The sequence below is a fragment of the Eleutherodactylus coqui genome, chromosome 1 (assembly GCF_035609145.1).
Source record: "Eleutherodactylus coqui strain aEleCoq1 chromosome 1, aEleCoq1.hap1, whole genome shotgun sequence".
NCBI classification, from domain to species: Eukaryota; Metazoa; Chordata; class Amphibia; order Anura; family Eleutherodactylidae; genus Eleutherodactylus; species Eleutherodactylus coqui.
In genome coordinates this window covers 478,320,156-478,344,933 of record NC_089837.1, presented here as the reverse complement: position 1 = coordinate 478,344,933, position 24,778 = coordinate 478,320,156, and the positions used below count along the sequence as shown (strand labels likewise).

The window sequence follows — 24,778 nt, the reverse complement described above, 5'->3', positions numbered from 1 at the left end:
TGTCTTATAATAAACTGCTGGTAGGCCATCTGGGCCCGGGCTCTTTCCATTGGGGCTATTCTTAATAATGTCTTCCACTTCGCTTAGGGCGATAGGTTGTAATAAGTCTAGTATCTCTGAGTCTTTCAGCTTGGGAAGGTTAGCTGAAGTAAGAAAGTGGTCGATCTGTTCTTTGGTGGTGTTCTGGTCTATTGATGAGTCTGTATTTTTAAGGTTGTAGAGGTCCGCATAGAACCTTTGAAAGGTCTCCGCTATATCTTTTGATGAATATTTAGCTACTCCTAAATGGTCTTTAATGGAGGATATGTGGTTTCTGGCTTTGGCTTTCTTAATTAGGGAGGTAAGTAGCCTGCTGGCTTTGTTCCCGTGAGCATAGAATTTGTATTGAAGATAGAGGTGCTTTTTATTATATCTGGATTCTAGCAAGCGTCCTAGTTCCCTCCTCAGGTCCTCCAATTCCTCCATGTTGTTTTTAACTAAAGATAATTTACTGCGCAGTTCCAATTTCGCGATTTGGGTTAGGAGTTTATCTATTTGGAGTTGATTTTGCTTTTTGAGTTTGGCGCCCAGTGAAATAAATAGGCCTCTTACATATGCCTTATGGGCCTCCCATAGGACAGGAGTATCTACATCTCCCTTGTCGTTAAGACGGAAAAACTCCTCCAGCGACTCAGAGAGATGGTCCCTCTCTATGACAGAGTCTAGTAGGGAAGCATTCAGCTTCCATATCCATTCCCTGTATTCTGCCGTGTTAAATCTCAGATCTATATGTATAGGGGCATGGTCTGAAATAGTAATTGCCTCAATCTTTGTCTTCGCTACCCTAGGCAGGATATCCTGGGAGACAAATAAATGATCCAGTCTTTGAAACGAGTTATGAACTTGTGAGAAGTACGTGTAATCTTTTTCTGAGGGGTTGATGGTCCTCCATGCATCCACGACTCCCATCCCCCTGAGTGTTTTTTGTAGTTTTTTGGTATGTCTCTGGGAGATCCATGATCTGCCTCTGGACGAATCTAGCAGTGGGTTGAGGAACATATTAAAGTCCCCTCCTAATATAATAGGGCCCTCGGCAAATGCCTTTAATACTCTCAGCTGTTCTAGCATCCAATTTACTTGGTTCGAGTTAGGGGCATAGAGGTTTGCTATTGTTATTTTTGAATTGTTAATGACCCCCTTTATGAAAAGTGCTCTTCCTAGCTCGTCTGAGAATTTCGCCTGCAGGGTAAAAACAATAGACTTGTGAATCATGATTGACACCCCTTTAGAGGCGGAGACTGGATGTGTGTTGTGGTAACCCTGGGGAAAATTTTTCCCGGGTAGGTGGCTGTGTTTGTCGGCTTTAAAATGTGTCTCCTGTAGGAGCAATATCTTGGTATTGTATTTCTTAACTAATTGTGAGATGTTGTACCTTTTTTGAGGAGAGTTCATTCCCCGGACATTGAACGATGTGACTCTGAGCAGCTCCGCAGCATCCGGCACCCCCATCTCTGTCTGGCAGAACTGAACGTTGTTTATTAGGGACTAGAAGGCAAGGAAAACAAAGTCAGAGATCGGCACACAATTCAAAGACACAGTATACTTCCAAGATTGGATAGACTGCTCCGCTGGCGTCAAGCGGGCCGCCTCCACCTTATCTCCAGCTGTTTGTGTATTTAAGGTTCAGAAAAAAAAAAGGGGGGGGGGGGGGGGGGAGCGGGTTCAGGAGAGTTGAAGGGATAAAAGGTTGGGGAAGTGGGAATAGCACACAATGAGAAACAAAACAGTTATAAAAATTAAATTGACAAATCAGCACTATCCGTGCTGTATGGGATACGGATGGGCTCTGTAAACTTACAAGAGCCCAGGCGTATATTCTAGGCGGAAAAATAGTTTTTCTGCTTTCAACGAGTAAAGTTGAACTAGGGCCTAATCGGGGTAGCACAAATAGGGCATTCTCCTTGTGGGGATACTATAATCAAGAGGTGTGTAACCGGAAAGTCATAGTCGGTGGAGATCAATTGCGTCATCCGAACTCCTTAATTTGGCGAGCAGTCTTACTCACGTCCCGAGGTAACGGTCTCCCCGGAACGCGTCGATGGGTCCTGGTTGGACCAACGAGTTCGTCCGACGCCCTGGAACAAAACAAAATTAGGAAGATACAGAGTTCTCTGTCTTTTCATCTCAGGTGGTTCCTTCTAAGTTTTCCTCTCTCTGCTTCTTTCTTTGCTTGTTGCGAGGTGATTTCACGTGGGAGACTGTATGCCAGCTTTCTTGCGAGGGCAACGTAGGCAGTGGCGGGAGCCCCGGGAATTCCGGAAGGGGGAGCCAGTTGGGGAGACTTATGGGCTCTAACCCCAGAGCATGCCAGTTGTCTTGTAAGTCCTCCGGAGATCTTATGTTGAACCTCCTTCCCTTGTAAGTAATCCCCACACCGAAAGGAAACAACCAAGCGTACTTGATGTTTTTGGCTTGAAGTTCTTCCAAAAGAGGTCTCAATAATCTACGCTTGGCGAGAGTGGAGGGGGAGAGGTCCTGAAAGATTCGAATCGCCACCCCATCATACTGTATATTTCTGGAGTCCCGTGCCGCGTTTAAGATGGCGGCTGCATCTGGAAAAGATAACACTTTGCACACTATGTCTCTTGGGGGGTCAGATGGAGCCGGTTGTGGTCTAAGAGCTCTGTGAACTCTTTCTATGACGATTTCTGCTGCTCTGTCTTCCCCCAGCAAGCTTGCAAAAATTTCCATCATTACTTTCTGCAATGTTTCGGCTGCCCAGGCTTCTGGGAGCCCTTTTATCCGAACATTGTTGCGGCGGCTCCTGTTTTCTAGGTCCTCTTGCATAAGGATCATCTTGTTTAGCTGGGAGTGCTGCTCTTTCACTACTGCTGCCAGCTCCCCCGAGTGTGTTGTAATGGTTGCCGTGGAGTTCTCAAGCTCCTCCACCCTCCTCCCCACACTCCTCACCTCCTCCTTAATCGCTGTCAGCTCCGCAAGCAGGGGCTTCATAGTTGTAGCCAGAAGTTCCCTCATAAATCTCTTTGAGAGGTGTTCGTCCTCCTCCTCCTCCGAGGACATCTCTCCCTCCCGCGCTGCTGTAGAGGCTGAAGCTGCCGCCGGCGCCATCTTCCCCGCCGCATGTGGAGAGCGGGAGCTTCTTTCTCTGAGAAATCCCTGCAGATCTGTTTGTCTCCGGACCGGCCGAGGAGTCACCGCCTGTTCCCCAGCCTTTTCTCTGCTGAACTTCCCCATTTCAGGTGATGTAGCTGTTTTAGAATGCCTTCCTTTGTGCTTTAAAGACGGAGCGCGGGCTCTAGGCGTCCATCTCTTTCCGCGGTCAGGCTCCGCCCCCACAAAAAACATTCTTGAAAAGAGCAATGATCCAATAATCCAAGTTATTGCATTAAGCAATTTCATTTATACCCAAGTTTTAGCCAAAAGAGACAATGCGGTGTTAAGAATCCTACAATACTCTTCCAAAATAAATTGAATTATATGAAGTATTTTCCTGTTTACATGGAACTTTTTACAACATGCTGCTTGTTGCCTTATGTTTTTCATTTAGCAAATAAAATATTGTAACTACGCACATAAAAATAGTAATGTCAACATACGTATATTTATAAAAGGATTTCTTAGAAATTCGCTCGGTTACCATATTTGTTACTAACGTGCAATACAAAAACAAGGACAAATAAAAACGCTTTTCAACGATTTATGTAACTAGACTGACCCGATGTTTGCTACGCGAACATAAAATGTTTCAAGAGTGGTGGTTGTGAACTTCTAAATCTGCTTGGTTAGGTGATTATTTAGAGTGTCACTGTATTTGAAGCAGATATCTAATATACAAAAGCCTACAGGTCTCTCTCTGTTTGTCTGTTTCTCTGTCTGTCTCTCTCTATCTTTCTGTCTGTCTCTCTCTGTCTCTCTGTCTATCTGTCTCTTTCGTTGTCTGTCTCTCTCTCTCTGTCTGTTTCTGTCTATCTCTCTCTCTGTTTCTCTTTCTGCCTCGGTATCGCTCTGTCTCTCTGTCTCTTTCATTCTCTTTCTGTCTGTCCCTCTATCTCTCGCTCTCTCTCTCTCTGTCTCTACTGCTTTCTCTCTCACTGTGTCACTATCGCTTTCTTTGGGTCTCCCTATGGCTTTCTCTCTCCGTCTTTCTATTGCTCTGTCTGTCTGTCTATTGCTCTCTGTCTCTCTATTTCTATCTCTCTCTATTTGTCTCTTTATCACTCTATCACTCTGTCTCTCTACGCTCTCACTTTGTGTTTCTCTGTCTCTATCGCTCTCTCTGTCTGTTTCTCTGTCTCACTATCGTTCTCTTTTTCTGTCTATCTCTCTATTGGTCTCTCTGTTTCTCTATTACTCTCCCTCTGTCTGTTTCTCTATTGCTCTCTTCCTTTGTCTGTCTTTCTATCGCTCTGTCTGTCTCTCTATCACTCTGTCTATCTCTCTATTGCTCTCGCTCTGTCTGTCTCACTATCTATCTCTTTCTATTACTCTCTCTCTCTGTCTCTATCGCTTTCTCTCTGTGTTTCTACTGCTCTTTATCACACTGTCTCTCTATCGTTCTCTCTGTCTCTATCACTCTTACTCTCTCTATTGCTCTCTCTGTTTGTCTCTCTATCGCTCTTTCTCTCACTATCGCTCTCTCTGTCTCTCTATCACTTTTGGTTGGGCAGTGTATGGTGCAGCTTAGCAGTGTATGCTGTGTTGCTTAGCAACGCTTCACTCATTCCAGCGCATGGCTGAAGCACAGCAGCGCCGCCCATAGACTTAACATTGTAACTTTTAACCCACCTGACAGTCCCTGAATGTATTAAGCTCACATTTGATGATTTTACAGCACTGGTGAGTATGTGTGTCATCTAATGACACCAACGTCATACACCAAAGTTACAACAAAGGGGTCAAAGTGTGGTGCAAGAAAAAGCAGGTAGATAAGGATAAATTCTGCTTCTGCAACATTTAGTTGAAATGAAAAAAGTTTCCGTTACGTAAAGCTTTATGTATCAGAAATTATTGCCGTGATTAAAGGGGTTGTCCCGCACCGAAACGGGGTTTGTTTTTTTTTTTGCATAGGCCCCCCGTTCAGCGCAGGACAAACCCAAGGGATGTGGTGAAATAAAAAAAAAGATTTTACTTACCCGAATCCCCTCTCTGCATCTTCTTCTTTCTTTTCCTCCAAGATGGCCGCCGGGATCTTCACCCACGATGCACCACGGGTCTTCTCCCATGGTGCACCATGGGCTCTGTGCGGTCCATTGCCGATTCCAGCCTCCTGATTGGCTGGAATCGGCACACGTGACGGGGCAGAGCTACACGATGACGCGTAGAAGGGGGCGGGGCCAGAACGCCGCTCGTGCCCGGACTGACAAGAAGGGAGAAGACCCTTCTGCGCAAGCACGTCTAATCAGGCGATTAGACGCTGAAATTAGACGGAGCTATGGAGACGGGGACGCCAGCAACGGAGTGGGTAAGTGAATAACTTCTGTATGGCTCATCTTTAATGCACGATGTATATTACAAAGTGCATTAATATGGCCATACAGAAGTGCTTAACCCCACTTGCTTTCGCGAGACAACCCCTTTAAGGCCCCATGTCCCGGGCAGTGAATCACGCCAGCCGACGCTTTCCATAGCGTTGCTATGGAAAGTGCCGGGCCCTTGTCCACGAGCGAATAATCATTGCGACTCTCTGTGGTCAGCCTATCTATTAGATAGGGCTAACCGGTGGAGATTTGGCGGTGGTTCCTGCTCCCGGGAGGCGGCTCACGCGGCAAAGCGCGTCGCCCATGGACAGCCGGCCTAATGTAGAACATACAGTAATACTGCAGCTTTTGGCTACATAGATAGCAGACAAGGCTGTTGAAAAAATTGCATGCTGTAAAGCAACAGTAGAGAGGAAGACATCATTAGAGAATCAAAGTAAAGGAATGCAACTAAAGTTTGACTGCTGCATTCAGTTTTGAAAGGGCCTTTGAAAAATTAAAAGTTACATTTAATTGCGATAAGCAACTTGTCCATTTTTTTCTTGTACTAGTGTTACGGCGCAACAGCCACAATCTGGAAATTTGTCCGGGCTGATGCCACAATGTCAGCCCCGGTCCTTGTGATTGTGGTGCCAGCACATGAGCCCTGCTTTTTGGCTAAGGTTGAAGACATGAATACAACTATCTGCTGGTGTGGGGTGTGATTGGTTGGCAGAGAGCTGGTTTCCCCAGCTGGCCCACCAACCATTACTGTAGTACATTTATTCTGGCCCCTCCTCTCAGAGGGTGCCGGTTATTCATCTGCCTCTTGGAGTTCTGCTCAGATCCATGTCCTGATGTAAGCATACTTTTAGATAGGTCTGCAATGTTTCTACTTACAGATTGGCTTTGTTACATCTGCTACCTTGTACTGTTTGTCAATTGTAGCAATATATGTTAATTTTCACCCCTCTTGTCACCACCTAGGGACAGTCAAGGTTGTCCCAAATTCCAGGACGGGGGGCCACCCACATCAAGGCAATCACTCTGCTTTTAGGGAGGGTTTCCTTGTATTAGTAGGTTACGGAAAGTCCTCTTTTCCCCTCTTTTCAATTTCATCATTCATACTTTTGTTCTCGGCATTATATATTGTGTGTACTTGTTCTATTAAAAAAACTCTTACATCCGATACGGACAACATATTTGGAGTACGGCTCGAATTTAACAACTAGTCTGGATACATATCTCCAAATATCTTTTTCAGTCATAGTGGAGAATGCAGTTCAATGATCATTTGAATGATTGAACTGCTTTCAAAATTGATTTACAAAGTAAAATGAGGACCATTGACTGAGAATTATGAACTTTATGTTGTTTTCGATTAGGGTTAACATTTCATTCTACCCAGAAGTATTAGGTTAGGTGCTATCAGAGCAGAAATGTATTATGTCTGGTATGATACAGTTTCATTTCTCTTCTAGACAACATTCAGTTTATTGAACTGTACTTCTACTTTTTATATGATAGTAGGCATAAACTGACTATGTATTTTCCAGGGTTGGTATTCCTGAAGTCAATCAGCTTGATGGCCCCATTACAGTTGGAGACTTCAGCTATGTAGATGTCTCACAGTAAAGGGAAACTCCAATAAATAATGTAATAAATGAAATTCTAATTCTAGAATGAATTCAGGATTGGAATCTATGGGGATGGAAAACACAAACAATGGCAGTGCACACACTGTCAGGTTAGGGGACGTTTTAGAGCACTTGATCAATTAGACTGAGTAGTTTCAATGACCTTTTAGATATTCTTGACAATCTTGTTTTACATGTAAGAGTCTGCTAGATACAAAAACATCTCCCAAAAATAGTGCATACATATACTCTATCAAAAGAAGTAGCACAACACGCAATGCTACTGAAAACAGTGCAATACATAGTGCGCCTCATGGTAAATAATTCCATCCAGATAATGCCCCTCAAAGTGCCCCATAGTAAATAAAATAAGTAAAATAAATCTGGTTATTTGTGTTGCGCCAACTTATTCCGCAGCATTTTCAGGTAATTTATTTATTACCTCCCCACCAAGCTGGGTACTCATTTTACCAGCCTTGGAAGGGTGGAAGGCTGAATCAAACTTGAGCTACTTGAACCACGCGGGGATTGAACTTGCAACCTTCAGGTCGTCAGTGAGAGTTTAGAACTGCATTTCTGCTCCCATAGCATTCTGCGCCACATGAGGCAAACAGCTCTATGGTCTTGTGTGCACTAGTACTCACCTGGCTAAGTCTCCCCTGCCTCCACTTTCTCTGTAGTATGGCTACAGCCTGTGTTCTCATCCACAGCCCTCTGTGGCTTTTCTTTTTTCCTCTCTTTATTCCTGAGGTGCTAACCTCTAGTTCTCTCTCTCTTTCTTACATTCTTTTCTGTTTCCCCTCCTCCTACAAAGATATCTCTGTACACCTCCGTCTACTGATGTGGATAATCTCCATCCATTCTGGCCCAACCCTTCTGTTGCACTTGAAGTAGCTCGTAGGAGACAGGAGAGAGGGAATAGGAACTTTTTTTGTATCATCCACACCCCTCCCTACTACACGCTACCCTAGACACTGGACATCCAGTGCTTATGGCAAAATATGACCTACTGATGCCCCACTCAAAGCTACACCCCTACATTTAATCCAGGTCTAGAGGGGGTTTCTAAGAAATTGGAATTCCCCCACGTGAGCTCCTGGTAGTAGAGCTCATAATCTTACCTGTACCTTAATGGGACTATGAAATTTTTAAAATGAGTTGTCTATATCTCGGAAATTTTCTTTGTGAAGATTTAAGAAAACATGATGCATTCTTGAAAACCACTTGCAGGAGCTGCTACTTTAGTGTTTGCTGTGTTTCTACAATGACAGTCCTTAATCAAAGCAGTATATAATATATCCATCTGTTTCTTATCAATCAATAGAATCAAATGCAATTGCATGTATAATAATAATAATGCAAGGTTGGTACTTGTGAGTTTTCTGTCTCCATTTTTGGAGTTGACCCTTCGATGCTATCTTGCAGGCTATTGCCGTGTTTATACCACCTGAATAATATTATAAATATTTATGTTTTGGAGAAATAAAAATAGTTCAAGAAAGAAATAGTACCCAGTTGTACCGCCTCTAGCTTGGATACAAGATGTGTTACAGGCAAGCATGGAAGCATACAAGATTCCATATGATATCCTGAGGCACATTGGTCCACGTTTGCTGTAACTGAGTTTCTAGATTGTGCAAACTCGTAGGCTGTCAAAGTTGGCATCCCAGATGGTCCCATACATGTTCTATTAGTGATATATCTGGCGACTGGGCAGGCCGCAAAAGTATGGCAATATTGTGGAGGCACTCCTGTGACATCCTTGCTGTGTGCGGCCAAGCATTATCCTGCTCGAAAATGCCTCTTGGAAGCTGCCATGAGAGGAACACATGTGGCTGCAGGATGTCCTGAACATATCACTGAGCTGTCATTGTCCCTCTTAATACTACTATGGGCGACTGACTGTTGTATGGGATGGCTCTGCAGACCATCACACAGTGTGCCACTGCACAGCAAAGACAGGATTGAGGAGCTCATCCCTAGGTCTCCAGACACAAACACATCTGTCCTCAGTGCCCAAACTAAACCAGTTTCATCATTCACGACAGCATTGCAAATGGAGGTGATGTTGGGTGGGTGTCAAAGGCAGTACATGTAATGGGCAGTGTGAAACCAGATGTCTTTCAGCCAAGCACCTGGAAATAGTTCCAACAGACACAGGGACTTGTAACAATGGTACCAACCTATCTCTGGATGGCAGACAATGAAACAGTTGTAGCTGCTCGTCCTTTTCCGACAATCAGATGATCCTCTTTACTGGAGGTTTGTTGAAGGTGTCATGAGCCCAATCTCCTTGTGTGTATGACCTCACACATCCCATGGTTCTAACACCTCCCAACAGTCTGGTTATAAAGACCCAGGTGTATGGCAGTTCATCAATACAACCATCCAGCTTCTCGCATTCCAACAACACGCCTCCTTTCAAACTCTGTTAACTGGGAAAAATGTCTTTGATTGCATCATTGAGGTGTCTAGTGGTCAACAAACTCTACACAAGTAGAAAAAAAGATGTCCACTACACACAAGTAGCCTCTGAGAGCCTTTTCATAGGCCAAGGGTGGAACCACTTCTAGGGCCTCAGGTGGCAAGACCGTTCATCTAATTATGCCACAACTCTAATCAGTTCTATATCTGCCTGACATGTAACTGCATGCTGAGTTTTGCAGAAAAACGACAACTCCTAGGTGCCTGATGTTTTTTGACAGAGTGTATTTAATTTTTTTTTTACAATTTTATACTGTACTTGCTACATTTCTATTTCTGTTCTTCCCCTCCCTCGCTTGCCCTCTCCTCTTGTCTTTGGTTCTCTGGGCTTTGATGAGTTGATTGTTTGGCTTGGCTCCATACTGGAGGAATTCTGGCTCTGTTCCCCAGTGTTCATTACTCCTTGGGGAGCTCTGAAACGGCCTGCTGCACCAGAACCTTTATTAGAAACAGATGTCCCTCCGTCTGTCCCTTGGGGCTCCGTCTCTTGAAGAACTGGTGCCACTAAGATCCCTGCCATAGAAAAAGGAGAGAGGTGAAGAAGCAAGTTTGAAGTGGAAAGAGTGATTGCAAAAGTTGGATGAATAAGAAAAAGTGAGGGTTATTGAATAGGTGAAATTGGACAGTATCACTTATGTAATGTAAGAATTCTAAAAAGAAAACCACGTAACAAAGTTAACCATGTCCATTCATACTGGCATCTCTATCCTAGTCATGTTATTACATGGACAAGAGTGCAGGATGGCTTTTTCTCATGTTTGATTAGCAGTTTGTCCAGGACTGTCATGCTCTGTTTAACCTTTATAGAGAAAAACTGTTCAAAATCATTACCATGACTTCAGGATGCAGAAACCTTGTTAGAGGAAAAAGGCTTAAAACTAGCTCCAGCCATACATTTCAAGCCTTTGCATTATTGAAAAGATTTAGAAGACTGCGCAGTTGTAAGAAAAAAGCAAATTAATTCTTTGGAATTGTCTGAATTTCTAAATTGATTACTAATAAAATGTGCTCTGATTTTTATCTAAGTCGCTATTATAGGAAACTAGAATCTAACTAAAGTCAAAGCATAGAAACAGTTGTAATTTTCATGTCTTTTATTGCACACATTGAGTAACATTCACAGTGCAGAAAGAAAAAGTAAAAGCCTCATTTAGATGGGACGCATGCCGGGCAAACGATGCCTGACACTTGTCTCTGTATACAGTCACTCCCATGCTGTTGCACAGGAGCTAGAAGCGCTGGCTTGCTCACAGAGCGGCCAGCAGGGGGGCGGGGGCGGCTGCAGGAGATTTCTTTCCTCCCTCTCCCCCGCCCCTGGTCATTGACATAACATAGCGGCCGTTCAATACTGAATGGCTGCTATTTATACTGAACAATCAGCATAAACGATGGATGATGAGCTGATCACGGATCGCTCAGTGTAAATAGCAGCCATTTAGTATTGAACAGCCGCTATGTTAAGTCAATGGAGAGGGGAGGGGGAGCGCGAGGAGAGAAATCTTCTCCAGCCGCCCCGCTGTGAGCTAGCGATACTAGCTCCCGTGCAGCAGCACGAGAGCGAGTATGTGCGGGGATGAGTGTCGGGCATCATTTGCCTGACATTCCTCCCGTCTAAATGGGCCTTAAGTAAACCATTGTGTTAATGACTTCTCCAAGAGTTAACGCACAATAGGTGTTTCAAATAAGGAGATGTGATTGGCAGTATGGGTTTTATGGGTGCATTGCACATTAAATAAAGGCAAACAAAGTCTGGATAGTAACAAATATGTTTTTCTCAAGAAAGATTGGTTAGTGTAAATCATGCCTTGATGCAAACAATTTTCAGAAGACCTTAAGGTATAAATACATACCTGACACAAAGGTGGAACCTTTTAACACAAATACCTAAAGCTATATTTGGAGAAAGACGATGTTGCACACCAACACCAAAACCTCATCCCAGAGGTGAAGTATGGTGGATAGAGCATCATGGTTTGGGGCTGCTTTACTGACTGCATAAACACCTTGTAATCTTTGAGGAAACAATGATTTCTAAGGTGTACCAAAACATTTTACAGTAGAAAGTAAGTGCAGCGGTCCATGACCTGAAACTGAGGAGTTGTTGGGTGGTACAACAAGACAATGACCCAAAGCAGTATATCAATGAAGCAATGTTGAAAAAGAAGATTTGTGTTTTGGATTTGCTGTGGCATGACCTGAAGAAGGCTATGCTTTGCTTGCAAACATACTAAAAGTATCGATAAATAGAAACACATTTGCAGGGAGGAATGGTTAATAGAGATGGGCGAACCTACTTGGCCACGCCCCTTTTTCGCCCCGAGCACCGCGATTTACGAGTACTTCTGTACTCGGGCGAAAAGATTCGGGGGGCGCCGTGGGTGAGTGGGGGGTTGCAGTGGGGAGTGGGGGGGGGAGGGAGAGAGAGAGGGCTCCCCCCTGTTCCCCGCTGCTACCCCCCGCTCCGCCACGCCTCCCCCCGGCGCCCCCTGAATCTTTTCAGCCGAGTACGGAAGTACTCGAAAATCGCGGTGCTCGATCGAGTAATTACACGAAACGAGTACGTTCGCTCATCTCTAATGGTTAAACATTCTTCCTTAATAATAAAAATAATAAAAAACATGACCTGTTGGCGGTCCCTGAGGACTGGAGTTGGGGAACCCTGGAGACTAGACAGTCTAAAGATGCACAATGAAGTTTGGGTGGAGTTCGCAGTGTTTAATCCTTGAGGACCGTGCCCCTGAGATCTCTTCTCTCTTCTGCCTTCCAAGAGGTAGAGATAGGGACCTCAGCACCAATCTATGTTAATATGTGAAGTTAAGTGTCCTGTAGATAGTTCTGAATATTGTTGCATTAGTTGAATTTGTTAGCCAGAAGTAATGACTTGTTTGGGTCTGAAATTTGATAAAAATTGTAAAGGCCCTTTGACACGGAACTGTTATCATTCAGTTAATCGCTGGATTGTGCAAAATTGAACAATAATCTTTAAATGTTAAGACGGCCAACAACTGAACGATAATTTCCTATAAGGCTGGGTTCCTATTGAATGGAAATCCCATGGAATCTCTACCCGTAGAGAGAAGAGAACCCGCAGCGGAAACGGTGATGCAATTGACATGTTGCAGATTTTAATTCCGCGGCGCATGTCAGTTTCCGCACAGCTTGTCTGCAGCAGACTGTCCGAAGCGTGTGGACAATATTTTTGCAAATCTCATCCACTTTGCTGCTTAGTCTCAGGGCTCAGTCACACAGGCGTTTTTAACGGGCGTTTTTCCGCACGTCAAAAAATTTACACTAGATAGAACCAATGCTTTTCAATAGCAGCGGTCACGTGTGCGAATTTTACATGTGGAAAAACGACTGCGGCGAAAATTATAGGTCAACAGTTCGCAGAACACATGTAACTGCGGCAAACCAGTGTTCTTTGTATGTGAAACTCTTGGATGCTTTTGCTTCCAGAGGTTTCACCTTGTGCTCAATGGGGCCGGCGGCAGCAGCGTCGACCCCATTGAGAACATATACTGAAGATCGCTCTCCTCTGCCACAGAGGAGTGCCATGTTCTCCCATTGAATTCAATGGAGACAGCAATACAGCCGGCTCCATTGAAAGCAATGGGCTGCCCGCAAGCCCTACAGTGATTTTCGGGGAAGGGCTTCAAATATAAGCTCTTCCGTGAAAATCAATCCAAAAATGTGTAAAAAAAGAAAAAATCTATACTCACCCCTCTGCAGCTGCCAGGGCTCAGCTGCGTCTAGCCGTCTCTTCTCCTGCACTGCTCTGAGTAGTATTCAGCAGGCGGGGATTGGCTGCCTCTGATTGGCTGAGCACTGTGAGCAATCAGAGGCAGCTCTCAGCTATTGAATGACAGCTGAGAGCTGCCTCCGATTGGTCCCTGCGCACAGTGTCCAGTGACAATGGGACTCCCCAGGGAGATAAAGAAATCCTCTGCCACAGCTGTCACAGCCGCAAAAGGGGATAGAGGGAAACGCCCGTGTGACCGAGCCCTTTTGAGTGGATAATCGCTGCTAGCAGCGGTTTTTCCACTGTGACGCCTGCTTAGGTCACGCGAATTTTTGAACCCATCAGGTATGCGTTCAAAAATTTGTGCATCAAAAGGCCCGTGTGACTGAGCCCTCAGGCTTAAGAATGCATGCGGAATTACCGTGCGGAAAGTCTGCACAAAAATTCTGCGGCAATTCCACCCGTGCGAACCCAGCTGAATAAGAAAGCTGCTGATCGTCAAACTGTGTAAATAGGCAGTCGTTCATCTATGAGCGACTGCCTATTTACTCTGAATGGAAGTGGGTGGCTGGAAAAGATAGCCAGTGCGCCCCCTCTATTCATTATCGCTCCTGTGCCTAAAGCGCTTGACAATCATCCTGTGTAAAAGGGCCCTTACTTCATATTGTGTTAAAAAAAAACATTAAATAAGTCAGTACGGAAAAGCCATTATAAGCAGCAGTGTCTCTATGTAAATTAGATTGTTGAAATGTTTGGAGATCATAAAAAATGGCAATTAAAATTTCTGAGTGGAATTCCTGTAGAGAAAAATGTTTCTGTTAAAGTCCAAGATCACAATCTATATATTTGCTAGCATTTCTGAAATAGCAGCATTGCTAACTTTCTCATTTCTACCTTTCTCTTCCTTCTACAGCCGATCCAGCAGTGAGATTGGAAGGAAACCCTCACTGCTGCTATTTTAACTTCAGCCCAAAAATTATGTTCACCAAGGTAGTAAAAGCCCAATTATGGGTCTACCTGCGACCTGTGCAGCACACCTCCACGGTCTACCTGCAGATCCTGCGCCTGAAGCCTGTAACAGAAGAAGGCAGCAAGCACATTCGCATTAGATCTTTGAAGATTGACTTACATTCTCGTACCGGCCATTGGCAGAGCATTGATTTTAAGCATGTGTTACAAAACTGGTTCAAACAGCCGTACAACAACTGGGGTATTGAGATTAATGCCTTTGATCCAAATGGAAATGATCTTGCTGTTACTTCGCTTGGACCTGGAGCAGAAGGCCTGGTGGGTATAACTTCTGTTAGTTTGCTCAAAAAGCAAATGTATTCAATTATACGATTTCATATAAGTCATTTTTATACTATATATATATATATACACACACACACACACACACTATATGGACAAAAGTATTGTGGAAAGTATGCCTCAACGTGTTACCGCTGTAATACAAGCAAAAGGAGGGCCGACACTTTACTAAATAGGAGAATAAAGCACTTTTTCTGAAAAACATGCAGTGTCTAAATACTTTTGTCCATATAATATTTGGACCCTGCAGAAAATCACCAAATATGCAAATCCTGAGTTTGCCGAACGGTATGCTGGGAAGGGCATGGGTAAAATAAAAAGCTGTTAATTTTGTAATGACTATTCATTCATTGGATCGAGCCCTTGTGGGACGAACTGGAGCCACGTTTACAACACCGCCACCCACACCCATCCTCACAACAATCTCTTCCCACAGCCTTGCGCAAGGAATGGCGAACTATTCCTGCCCAGACTTACAGAGAACTTGTGGAAAGTATGCCTCAACGTGTTACCGCTGTAATACAAGCAAAAGGAGGGCCGACACATTACTAAATAGGAGAATAAAGCACTTTTTCTGAAAAACATGCAGTATCTAAATACTTTTGTCCATATAGTGTGTATATATATATATATATATACACACACACACCATGTTTCCCTGAAAATAAGACCCTGTCTTTTTTGCCCCAAAAGAGGCATTAAGTCTTATTTTTTATTTTCGGGGGATGTCTTATACTTACCTAGGAGCCGTGGTCCGTGTCCTCCCACTAGTCTCTGGAGCTCCAGAGCGCTTGCTTGCAGTCCTCGGCTGCCAACAGAAGATCGCTCCCTAGTTTCGGGATTCAAAAATCCTGCCTCCATGAAGTGATGGCTCTGATTGGTTCTCGAGCGCTGCCAACTAATCAATGCAGTGCTCGATGAAACAATGTGATGGCTGTGATTGGTTCATCGAGTGCTGCATTGATTGGTTCTTAGAATGCTGCTCAGCCAATCAACAGCCATCGCGTTGTGGAGGCGTTTGCTTCAGTGGAGTCTCTACATTTCCAGCAGCAGCTTCTCCTCACTCCACAGCAGACAATGCTATCGCCGCCAGAGATGCAGAGATGAATGCTGCTCAGCCAATTCATAAATCCTGCGTCCACAACATGATGGCTGTGATTGGTTCATAGAATCATAGAATGGTAGAGTTGGAAGGGACCCCCAGGGTCATCAGGTCCAACCCCCTGCTCAGTGCAGGATTTACTAAATCATTCCACACAGATGTCTGTTCAGCCTTTGTTTGAACACATCCATTGAAGGAGAACTCACCACCTTCCGTGGCAACCTGTTCCACTCTTTGATCACCCTCACTGTCAGAAAGTTTTTACTAATATCTAATCTGTGTCTCCTCCCTTTCAGTTTCATCCCATTGCTTCTAGTCTTTCCTTGTACAAATGAGAATAGGGCTGATCCCTCTGCACTGTGACAGCCCTTCAGATATTTGTAGACAGCTATTAAGTCTCCTCTCAGACTTCTTTTTTGCAAGCTAAATGTTCCCAGATCCTTTAACCATTCCTCATAGGACATGATTTGCAGACCGCTCACCATCTTGGTAATTCTTCTCTAAACTTGCTCCTGTTCTTTGTGTGCTGCTCAGCCAATCAATGCGACACTCGATAAACCAATCACAGCCAGTGCATTGTTTCATTGAGCGCTGCAATTATTAGCTGGCAGAGCTCAAGAACCAATCAGAGTCATCGCTTCTTAGAGGCGGGATTAATGAATCCCAGAACCAGGAAGCGATCTTCTATCGGAGGCGCAGTGGGAGGACATGAACCGCAGATGATAGGTAATGTATTGGGGGGGTTTTGTTTCTGTTTTATGTAATTCAGCTAAAGCTTACTTTCGGGGTAGGGCTTATGTTATAAGACCCCTCCCCAAAAATCTTGAAAGATCAGGGTAGGGCTTATTTTTGGGGTAGGTCCTATTTCCGGGGAAACACAGTATATATAAAATAGCACTTGTATAAGACGAAAAACATAACAATATAAATAATTGAAATTAATTGGAAAAATATCTGATTTTTGAATAACAGGATATTTGGAAAAACAACACCCAGGTAGTTCCTTTCATGAGGTCAGAAGAGAACCTCTGAAAAATTAAAGGTGGAATCTGATTGATTGTCATGACCAACTACTCCGATTTTTCTTTCACCACTTTTGATACATCTCCCCAATGCGTGACTCTATTATTTACTTTATACTGCAGCTACAAAAATGTTTCAGCATCTTCATACTACCTTTCCTATGCTGTTCATCCAGGAACATAGCAAATACGCCAAATTGGTGCATGGCCTCCTATTGCTTTGGTTTCGAATAATGAGAATTTATTATAAGTATTGTACATTGCCAGATATTCATTCATCTGGACAATATCTCAACGGCCACCACTGCAGATCTAGAAAGGCAATAAGGAAGGTGTAGATTTGTGTAACCGAAGAATTCCAAGATGTTCATAGAAATACATGATAGGAAATGTTACTTCCAGTCTTTCCTTCTTTCTACATTTGTTTATTTTCAAGCATGTTTTTTTTCCCACACAGCACCCCTTTATGGAATTACGTGTTATGGAGAACAACAAGCGATCAAGGCGGAACTTGGGCCTTGACTGTGATGAGCACTCTACGGAGTCACGTTGCTGTCGATACCCGCTTACCGTGGACTTTGAGGCCTTTGGCTGGGACTGGATTATTGCTCCCAAACGCTACAAAGCCAACTACTGTTCTGGCCAGTGCGAGTACATGTTCATGCAAAAGTACCCCCATACTCATCTGGTCCAACAAGCGAATCCAAGAGGCTCTGCTGGTCCTTGCTGTACCCCTACCAAAATGTCACCCATTAATATGCTGTATTTTAATGACAAACAACAAATTATTTATGGCAAGATCCCTGGAATGGTCGTAGATCGCTGTGGATGCTCTTAAGACTTTGACTCTCTGTCCTTTAACTGCTCATATTCAATTCTTTTCTTTCTCTCAAGGGTACAAGCAGACCAAAATTAGGCATTGGGGATAGTGCAGAATTAATGCTACCACTCCCTTTATCCAAACCTAGTTAAAACGCTAGAGATTTGACACGTTTATGTCTTATTTCAGCATTTAGTTGAGCTCTTGCAATGAGTGCCACTGTCTTTACACATGGTCAATATGGCACCTCAGTGTTTGGGCCCATTCCTATGGGATTCTGATGAGCGGCAGCTCAAATCATGATGTGTCATATTGTACTAGCTGAAATGGGCCTGCTATCATTTAGTCAGCTTACGGTGAAAGTTAATGTTTTTCATTGTGCAAAGCTGCAAATTTAATGGGTATGAAGGGGGATATATTCACTTCTAAGATTTTTTTTTTTTAGCATGTCTTGCAAGTTGTCGGTTGCAAACTGGGGCCAAAAAAGATCTGTTTTGCACTTGACAACTGCCTATTGCATTATACATGTTTTCTCAAACTGGTTTTCACGGAAGTACATTGCATGGATTGCTTTGTGCTCTACGATCTACTCACTTATACATAATTGCCCTTAAATCACTGGAAATTCTCTCCCACCTTTAATCTTCCACAACTATTCCCTAAAAGGGAGAGTCCGACTCCAGAACAATATTCTCTGGAGGTTGCCTGTATCTACTGCTCTGTGCAATACAAAATGCAAAGCATACGTTAAATAAAGGAGTCCTTGTAAGTTTCCACTAATCATGTAACGTCTTTGTCCTTTCCTTAGTCGTATGCCATACATAGCATATGGACCAAGAATCCCGTTCGAAAATCGGTGGCAAAGGCCTGGATCCATAATCAATCGGGTAAACTTAAAACTTGAAAACATATTAAACTAGTAAAAAAAAAACTTTGCCCAAAAATGATTAGCGCTTAGCCTGGATTTAGTTCTTCTAGCAGTCCAGTGAGTATGAAATCACGAAGAATCATGAGTGTTAATGCTTCTCAGGGATTGGGCTAACATCAGACTTGAGTGAAGTTGCTATTTTTCACATTTTTAACTGTTTTTTGTCATGAGTATGTGATCAACAGACCAGCAGATTTCAACTTATTTCCACTTCCAGTCTATCTTAACAAACAAACTTGCCCGCTCTGTTACTTCAGTCCACTTTCACTAATTATTAATGATAAATCTGCAGTTGGTTATGTTATATGCTGTATCTAGCTTTAGGAAACAGGGCTCCCAATTATGGTAAACCAGGGCACCCATATTACCTGAAGTCACCCAATACTTTAAAGTTGCATTAATACAAAAAGTTCTAGGTACCCATCTATACTTGCACTTCTAACATGGGTATTTTAGGGCACTGTGGGGAAAACAATCATTCCTTTTATGTGACGTGTGGCAATAAATCATATTGACCTGGGAATACATGGGAGCTGTTCACATATCAACCACCAGCTACAATGAGAATATCTGGTCATTTTGACTTCTGTGCCTCACAGTCTGTGAATCCCCTTTGAACAGACTTTTTGGCCAAACTCTATAAAACATGTAGATGCTGCAACTTTTTACCCCAAATTCTGGATTTAAAATGTAAAAGCTTTAAATGACGGTGACATTTGAAATTTTTTACTAATAGGAAGAGATGAGGAACAGATGAGATATAATAAACAATAACAGCGCAATCAGTACGAAAACAAACTTAACCCTTTCCAATCCAATTTTGGATTCAGGGTTTTCTAAAAGGCTTTCTCTTTTTGCTGTTCTACAGCAGTGCCATCTGCTGGCTAAAGCAAGTGTGTGCGCCAGAGAGGCTCCGAGTGGCTGGCAATAGACGGTAAGAATACCCTGTCGGGCGTCTTCTGACATTGGAGCTGTACAAGCTTCACTCAGAACGTAGAAGGACGTCGGACAGTGGATTGGAAAGGGTTAAATCATTCAATTCTGCAGCTTTTTCAGCCATTTGTTCCTTTATTAGAACATTTTAGACTCAAAGGAGCAAATTCACTGCAACTCTAATATCAGCAATAACATTTTAAATAATAGCTATCTGGAATGATTATTTGGGCAGAAGAGACAGTCTTTATTACATGCCAGATTTCAGAAATGTAGAGAAGATAATCACGGACTGTAGGTTCAGTTTATTTTTTGAGGCATCAACTATGGATATTTCTTTAGCATCGGAGGTCCAAAGGATCTCTTTTTTTTTTTTTTTTTTTAATTTTGGGGGGCCAATGGCACCATTTGCACTATAGAAGGTCTTTCGACCAGTGGAAGAAGAGATGCCATTTTTTTTGTTCCTGTTTAGTCTCCAACAGGCTCCAGACTTGAAGGGACAAGGTTGTCCAGATGCTGTAAATTCTCTCTAGGAGGCATTGCACTGTAAGCACCCACATGCATCAGAATTGTACATCCAGGACTACTAGAGGTAGTTCCTTCCAAGCTGGGACTGCCCATCATTTCTATGTGTATGTTTACCTGTGTGAGTGGGAACAGTTTGTAGCAGGTATGTATAGAGAAGGTTGTTTTCTGCTGGAAGGTCATTGCCTGCCATTAGAACAGCAAGAAAACAAACTAATGCCTACTTTAGGGGTGACAATATCCTTATGCCAAATGCTAATTAAGCCCTGTGTTGCTGTGCAAGCCTCCACAAACTTTAATGGACTCTATCTGTCACAAACTTGACTTGACTGTTTGTAACCACTGAACAGTTGTTTGTGGCTTCGAGCTTTGAGCTACAATATAACCATTATTGCTATCATTACCTGATGTTTTCGTAACTACAAGCAAAAGCACACATCATTTACTGCACTCGCATTTGCTGGCTGGATACTCTAACACATGGAATTTTTCGGTCAGCTCTTCGAATAGAAGCTGCAAGGCGGATTTTCTTTTCTGTGTTGACCTGCCGAAATGACACTGCCCAATGTGACCGTCGTTTGTCAATGACGGATACTCCGACGAAGAAACCTATGCTTACCAGTGGGACATTTGATCTTTTGCCTTAATGTGTGTAAATTTATGTATGATTTGAGGATACATATTTCTCTGATATGAAATTGTGTTTGAGAGCTAGGCAGACATGTTTTTATACAAGACGTATGGTTTGTCTATATCGGGAAGGGATGTTTTATGCCTGTTTTTACTCCTTTGTTCTGGGGCTCATCTGAAAAAAAGGAAGAAACTTGGTGCTGTGACTTATATTCCTGTTCTTTTTCCACACAAACACGATTTCGATCCTGTATATAATTTAGTACAATATTTAACTAATATAAATTATGCCATGGACAAATTGTGGGATCTCCCCATTACTATTGTCCATTTTGATGTAGCAGTCCAACCAAATTCTGAGCTTACTTTTACATATGGTAAGGGGAACGTGAATTGGTTACAGATATGACATAAAGACAATACAGTGAAATGGGTTTTTTTTGAGACAACCACCCAAAATTACATGGTCTTCTAGAGGGGTGGTCTTCTCAATGATGATGACTGATGTGGATAGTCCATGATGGAACCTAAAATCTATCACAGAAAATCTGGTCTGAATAGAGGGGATTGTCTACTGGAGAAGCTTCACTGTACTTTATCTGTTGTTTCATGTGTATATTGCAGAATCAATTATACCAATGTCAAGAGAATTTAATATTTTACTTGTATTTCTATGTAGAGACTATATATTTCATATTTCTCTTTCCATATTCCTGAAAGCAGTTATTAATGCTGTCATATTTCTAGGGATGATATATCTAGATCCCTTTTAGCATTGAGCGGACTAAACTAGTGAAACCCTGTTTCGGGTTGAACTTTGCTAAAAGCTTTGGTTTGGCACAAACTCACATTGGGCTTCAAGCAGGGGCGTAACTATAGAGGATGCAGTTGCACCCGGGCTCAGGAGCCTTGGGGGGCCCATAAGGCCTCTCTTCTCCATATAGGAAGCCCAGTACTATGAATAAAGCATTATAGTTGGAGGCCCCTGTTCCAGGGTTTGCATTGGGGCCCAGGAGCTTCAAGTTACGCCTCTGGCTTCAAGCAAAGCTCTACCTGACACAGGGTTCTACTGGTTTGGTTCACACAACACTATTCCTGAACACAGGTGTATAACACTGTCTAAGAGCCCTAAAAGCCCTGTATAACACTCTAGAAGTGTTTTACAGGGCTTTTATGGGTCTTAAACCGTATTATACACCAGTTTTAGGAGTTTTGGTGAACTTCCAAGTCGGGTTGGACTAAAACCTTTGCAAAAGTTTGGCAAATCGGCAGAACCAAACTTTTTGAAAGTTCACTCGTCACTAATCACTTCCAAAGCCAGGCTTTCTATGTAGCAATTTGGTCACTTCTCCGAAGAAACGGTGGGAGTCTTCATGGGCTGATCTGGGCTTCAAAAGTATTTTAAAAATGAGCTGCTCAGACACTCAACAAAGAATGACATTATAGCCACTGTGGATATGGTTGCTGTTAGCACTAGTAAATTAGAAAGGTTTTTTCTAATATACTGTATGCTATAGACCTCACTGGTCTAAGCTAAGCTATTTGTGCTACTTTTGATATCTAAGCTGATGTCCTATTTATGCCATGAAGCACTAGTTGCACTGTACAGGTAAGGCAACAGAAAAAGACATGGTCAAGGGCATAGCTAGAAGCAGTGCAGAAGTTGCAGTTACATCCTAGCCCTAGAGCCTGAGGAGATAGGAGGAGATCAGTATTATAAATGATACATAATAGTTGGGGGTCCCTGCTACAGACGTTTCATTGTGTCCAGTAGCTTGAAGGCACACCTCTGGTCAAGGTACCCTACAGTATTCTTTAAATGAGCATCTCTCCCTATAGCACTACATGCAGTACTGTTTATAATTTCCAAAAACTCTATGAAATCATCACGCTCTATGGCTATCATATCCACGTAGATGGGGGAGGGAGCTATTTTCAAAAATAATTTTCCGATTTTCTTTAGATTTGTTCAATAATCTGTTACACACAATTTATTGAATACATATCCCCAGTTCTTAAACGTCAAAAAACGGAACATTCAACTGGATGCCCATCCGATCTCAGCATAGATAACGTCTCCTCCTGCTAAAAAAAAAAGTTGTTAGGGCAGGTCATGCTATAGAAAACAGATCCATTGTGAAAACTGCAGTGTATTGTTTTAGATTTCATGTTAGAGTTGCAAATATGAAATATGGATGAACTTGAAGCACCCAGTCAGCATTAACTATAATCCATTGTAATATCAGTTACTAATATCACATGCATTAGGTTTCGTTCAGTTTCATATATTACTCGTTCTGTGTGCTATACTTTATCTTGAATGATTCTGTATTCTCAGTTTCGAAACTTTATGGCAACACAATAAAGGTTGTGAATGGCTTGCTTTCTATTGGTAGAAAGAAACCACATGGTTTTCAAGCTCCTCATGCTGTGTATAAATGGTGTTACTCTATAATATGTTTTAGTACTTGTTATTGTAAATTTCATACACCCTAGCACCACCTCCTCCTCCATTTTTATAGACTCTGTTTTCTACAATAAAGTGCATTAATATAGCCAAATGCTTTCATTCTTTGGAGTTATTTTATTTCCTCTATTAAGGAACAAGTTTACCCACGAGCCAACGGCTAAATCACACGAGAATGGTGACCGTGGAATTCTTCAAATTGGTTAAAATAAGCCAATTAAATATTTTAAACTTTATAAAATGTTAGAGTCCATAATATCACACAATAATAGACAAGATTTAGAGTTTGGCCACAAAAGGCAAGTTTTATAAGAAGGAAACTATTAAAGCAATAACTCTTGCAACGTTTTGAATGAATTTCAGGTAAGAAGAGAACACGATGAATCATTTCACAAAAATGTACATTAATTGAGATGATTAAAGGGCCACTACAGCAAAAACACATTTTTTCATTCCTGCCTGTTACACTCTTGAGGTCTGTCTGTATACTGCAGTCACTTCCATGCAGTGCAGCCCCTGTCTGATTCTTATCAGGCACCATCAGGATGCTGAAATTTTTTGGTTTCACTTTCACATCTATCCCATGATGCATCAGCACAGCATTAGCTAAAAGGTTGTACCATTTCTGCCTGCTAGAGGAACATTTTAATTCTAATTACCTTCTATATTCACCCAAATAAGCTACAGACAATAAGGCCAGAAGGCTGAGCTGTGATTTCCACTATTATAGCTGTGTGTTGGGAGCTGTGTGATTATCATCAGTAACTGTGACAGTGTGTCCCCCCTCTAGGCAGTTTCTGTGGTAGGATACATGTAACAGCATCACACACACTGAGAAACTGACTAGAAAATGAACATGAAAACCCAAGTAAATCCGAATTGACATCACATGGCTATCTGAGGAGAAGGAGGCCAGGCATTTCAGATAGAAAGCAATAACTAACCAAGGTAACACCAGCTCACTTATATGTACTGGGGGATAGTTACATCATGAATGGAAAAAAAAATCACCGGCGTGGCCCTTTAAGCACAGGATAAAACATACATGTAACAAAACACAATTTACAAATGATACACAACTGTAGACGTGCATAAGGTTTGCAGGCACCTCCAACCCTGCTGTAACAAGCCATTAAATGCATTAGTTGAGGTTAATAAAATATAGCGTTAGGTACTCTGTTTGCAAGGCCCTGATTAAAGACAGCATTTTTAGGCTTGTTTCACGCAGCACTTTTTGGAAAAAGAGCAATATAACGTTGTGTGCAGATGTCTATAATGAAATATAGCGCGCACTGCACACAATGCGTTTTGGTTTGTTGTGGCATTTTTGGGATGTTCTGTATGGCTATTTAGATCCCCTGCTTCCATGTATATGGCCATGAATTAAATTGGGCTGTATTATCAGATAATTACATATTTAAATTAGCTTTTTATATATATATATATATATATATATATATATATACACACACACACATATAAATATTTTATATATATATATATTTTTTTTTTTTTAAATTAACTTAGTAGTACATTTTGTTTTATGTGTGACTATCCATATTGAAAAAAACTTTAAATATCGCAATTTTCACACTGGCCATTAGAACAGTCACAATAAGCTGATATTTTACATTTTCTGCAGCTCACTTTTCAGCTTTGCTGTATATATGGGAACATGTTCAGGATACTCATCTCATAATCATTAAGGTTATTTAACTGCTTCA

General features: G+C 42.3%; 1 protein-coding gene across 1 annotated transcript in view; it reads left to right on the top strand.

Moving 5' to 3' along the window:
* Nucleotides 1-23,139, top strand: part of GDF11 (growth differentiation factor 11) — a 164,050-nt gene extending 140,911 nt beyond the window's left edge. Inside the window, exons 2-3 of the mRNA XM_066584949.1 lie at nucleotides 14,230-14,603; nucleotides 17,209-23,139. Of these exons, the coding sequence (XP_066441046.1) occupies nucleotides 14,230-14,603; nucleotides 17,209-17,589 (755 nt within the window). The 3' untranslated portion in view covers nucleotides 17,590-23,139. The remainder of the gene's footprint in view (nucleotides 1-14,229; nucleotides 14,604-17,208) is intronic.
* Nucleotides 23,140-24,778: the final 1,639 nt, after the last annotated feature.